The sequence below is a fragment of the Abrus precatorius genome, unplaced genomic scaffold, assembly GCF_003935025.1.
Source record: "Abrus precatorius isolate BTA unplaced genomic scaffold, Abrus_2018 Scaffold5, whole genome shotgun sequence".
In the NCBI taxonomy this organism is placed as follows: Eukaryota; Viridiplantae; Streptophyta; class Magnoliopsida; order Fabales; family Fabaceae; genus Abrus; species Abrus precatorius.
In genome coordinates, this window is record NW_020874395.1 from 8,267,978 (window position 1) to 8,271,620 (window position 3,643).

Below are 3,643 nucleotides of genomic sequence, written 5' to 3' on the forward strand. Positions count from 1 at the left end.
AAAATACTAGACACACACGTTTATATGTACGCACAGAAATGAATATATGTATAGATGGTCATTGAAAGATAGCTTGAAGAAGGTACATTTGTACCCACAAGACATGTATATTATGCGTATGTGTACGAAACATGTATATGTTTTGCACAAATGTCAAAAAAACAGGTATAACACAAAACAACTCAAGGTGTTGTGTATTTGGGTAGGTAGACATGTGGTGGCTAGGTTTCTTTGGACAGAAGATTCAAGCGGCAGTCAAGAAACCCACCATTGTTGTTATCGTGGTCACAAAAACAGTTTGTAATTATTAGTATGTCTTTTTAATATTCTGGAAATTCGACCACCAGAGGCATCTTCTGCACGGATTCAGGGAATTATTCACGTGCTTCATCAACTTGATTAATTACTGCTCACTCATAATTTGTGTCTTCACATTCACCCTTAAATAATTTCCATTACTTCCCTTATAATTTAATTAATAATTCAATTAATAGTTCCAGGTAGTGTTGCTTATAATTTAAATATGTATATATGAATGTATATACTATATTTGTTTATTTACTTTTACACTATGAAATTTTGTAACAATGATTTATTTCAATTAATTGCTAATTCACTTAATAATAATAATGAAATTTATGAATATATTAAAAGGATTTACGAAATTTGGTTCGAGTGATGAGGAGCATCGTATCTTTGGGGCTACAATTGAAACTTTAAAAGGCCAACAATAGTCATGCCTTGGTGAGAGGCACTAGCAAGGAAGCCACAACCTTTAAATTCCAAAGTTGAAAAAACAAATGCACAATTTCCTTTGGAATTAATGCTCCCCACTCTTGGTGGAATGTCACATAGATATATTCCACACAGCATAAAATATATATTGTGCAGCAGCAAGAAGAATTGAAGGGCTCCGAAATGGGTCCTAAAAATATCGATTAAACATGTTTGGAATATCAACAAGAATAATAAATGAATAATAAGTACTCGGAAGCATTCAACTAGATTATTACAAAGTACAAACAAAATTACTTTGAACTATACAAATGCAACTGAAAACAAATTAAAGAAGAAATTAATAAAACAAACCCCACTAATATAAAACGAATGAAAATGTACACGCACGATCAAATCCTTCTCCTTGAGATCTATATGTGAAATAAAAACCTAACTTTAATAACACCAGGATAATCTAATAAATCATAAAATCTATATATACAGTATATGTGTATCCAAGAACTTTTTCATGTCTAATATATAACATCTATATATGACTGTCTGAAAAATCAGAAAATATACGGTATGTAATAACTACATAAAAACCATAAATCAACAAACATGTTTTCTCTCTTCATCACATCTCTCAAATATTCTTCAGTAATCATCCCAAAGGCATTCCAAATCTGAGAGTGTAGCAACTGATGATGGACCTTCAAGATCCTCATACAATGCCTTATTCCTTCCCATTTCTTGCTTTGAAACCACAGACGAAGTGTCAGTGTTTATGTCATTGCTCAGACACGTGTCTTGAGAGACACTGACCACAGGCTGGTTAGTGTTTGAGAACTGCTCCATTTTGCACTGTTTGTTCAACCCAGGAAGGTATTTGGCACTGTTCTTGCCTTGGTGCATATAATAATCCGAGAAATGGAAAGGGGAACATGGATTTTGGATTTGAATTTGAGGGTGAGAAAGAGAAATGCTTGTGCTTCCCATTGGATTTGTATTAGTACTGAAGTTCTTTGGGTTGGTGGTGGAATAGTTGTTGGTGTTCTCGTCTGGCTTGATCATTAGCATCTGGTGCTGATTGTTGTTGACGAAGTTGGGAAGGTAGTAGCCATCTGATGATGATGATGGTTTGTTAGTGTCCTTGAAATTATTGCCAATGTGCTTGTTTGAGGTGTGGTTATAAGGAGGATCCACTAGAGGTGGAAGTGAAGAGAAATCAAATAGATCTTCTCCAATTGAGTTCATTCTCAGAAGGCCAGGAATAATTGGGACCCTTTTGTTATCATCTGTGTTGTTCTTGTGGAAAACCTTGCACACAACCCATTCATCCTGCAATAAAGCATCACCAAGAAAAAAGAGGAAAAAATGACTGTTATAATCTTGACAACTGAACTAAATAAAGAAAAAGGTATGATTAGAGGACCACCACATGAAAGAAAAACTCTCAAAACAACACAAAAGGCACTTTCCAAAAAGTGATAATTAAAAGCCAGGAAGATTCATGAGAAGAAAATCCATGATTAAAATCTCAACCTTTTCCTTCCTCAAAATCCAGAAAAAAAAAATGTTAAGAGAGAGAGAGAGGGTGTATGATTACCTTTGCAACCTTAGGAAGGTGGTAACATGCGAATTTGCCTTCCAATCTGAATTCATGCATAACCCAATTTGTCTTTTCCCCTTTTGGAGCTCTTCCTCTATAGAACACAAGGGTCTTCTTCATGCCCACAAGATTGTTTTTCCCTTTGTAAATCTCTTTATCTTTGCCAGTGGCCTTCCAATACCCAGATTGGGTTGCTCTATTGGTCCTCATCCCCGTTGGATACTTTCTATCTCTTTGGCAAAAAAAGTACCAATCTTTCTCCCCCATCTTGGCTTTCTCTACATACCCAATAAACCAAAAAATACTATTTCAAATCAATGAAAAACAATCACTCACAAGGAAATTAAGATCATCAGAAATCAACAACAACAATATCAAATCAATCATCATCAAATTTCAAACAAAAGGAGAAAAACAAAAATGAAAAAGTGATCGATCATGCTATTGGGAGAGACTCACTTGGCAAGTCCCAAGGCTCACACTTGTTCAAATCAGCTTCCCCAACAGCAATTGCACTGAAACTGCTATTCAACACTTTCTCTGTGAGATAACAAGTGATGATCTCTTCATCTGTAGGGTGGAACCTGAAACCTGGCGGCAAATCCAAAGGCTCATCTTTGTTCACCACAACCGGCTCTTCCATCACCAAAGCCTTAAACAACAAACCCAACTTGTTCTACAAGAAGCAAGTATATATATATATATGTATGCTTGAAGGATTCAGTTGTATGTATGTATGTATATATATATATATATATATATTGATATCTTATGTTATATGAAAGAGAAAAGCTGATTAAGCAAAGAAAGAAGAAGGAAATTAAATAGGCGTAGCTAGGTAGAGATGAATAGAAAGAAGAATTGAAAGAGAGGTTTTAAGAAAGTAAAAAGAAGAGAAGATGGTGTGCTTAAATAGAGGACCGTCTACACACAGCTCATACATACATTACACGCTGTGAGATCCGTGGTGTGGAAGGCACTTACTGAGGAAGCCTACAAATTTTGGTTTTTCTTTATTTATTGTTATTATTATTTTCCTACTGCTTCAAATACGTGTATTAGATTCTTATGTCCTATCTGTCTGCTCGTTTCTTTCTTCGCCCCATTTTCCTTTTCTTTTTCTTATATATGTTTTTCAATTTTAAAAAATTAGTCAAGTTTATTATGTCTTCAATTTTTATTTAATTTCTGATTATATTGCATATTTGTTTCGTTTCTTCTATTAGCTTTATTTCGTTGAATAGTGACATCATATATAAACGGATCATTCATACTTGACATAAATTTAATTATATCATGCAATAGTTAATAAAA

The 3,643-nt window shown here is 34.2% G+C and overlaps 1 protein-coding gene across 2 annotated transcripts; it reads right to left on the bottom strand.

The window, feature by feature from the left end:
- Positions 1 to 960: 960 nt before the first annotated feature.
- LOC113867226 (NAC domain-containing protein 87-like) lies at positions 961 to 3,148 on the bottom strand. Of its 2 annotated transcripts, none has more exons than XM_027502386.1 (3): positions 2,789 to 3,148; positions 2,327 to 2,607; positions 961 to 2,058 (listed from the first exon to the last, which is right to left on the bottom strand). In XM_027502386.1, the coding sequence occupies exons 1-3, from the start codon at positions 2,970 to 2,972 to the stop codon at positions 1,375 to 1,377; spliced, it is 1,149 nt and encodes a 382-aa protein (XP_027358187.1). In that variant the 5' UTR covers positions 2,973 to 3,148; the 3' UTR covers positions 961 to 1,374. The 2 variants fall into 2 exon arrangements, with proteins under 2 accessions (XP_027358187.1, XP_027358188.1); XM_027502387.1 differs by having other exon boundaries at positions 2,327 to 2,633; positions 2,789 to 2,894.
- Positions 3,149 to 3,643: the final 495 nt, after the last annotated feature.

Excerpts from the sequence above, each read along its gene's own strand:
- LOC113867226 (XM_027502386.1), bottom strand. The coding sequence starts at position 2,972 with ATGGAAGAGCCGGTTGTGGTGAACAAAGATGAGCCTTTGGATTTGCCG. Across the intron at positions 2,608-2,788 it reads TGAGCCTTGGGACTTGCCAA|AGAAAGCCAAGATGGGGGAG; the intron begins GTGAGTCTCTCC and ends TTGGGTATGTAG. Across the intron at positions 2,059-2,326 it reads ACCTTCCTAAGGTTGCAAAG|GATGAATGGGTTGTGTGCAA; the intron begins GTAATCATACAC and ends GCTTTATTGCAG.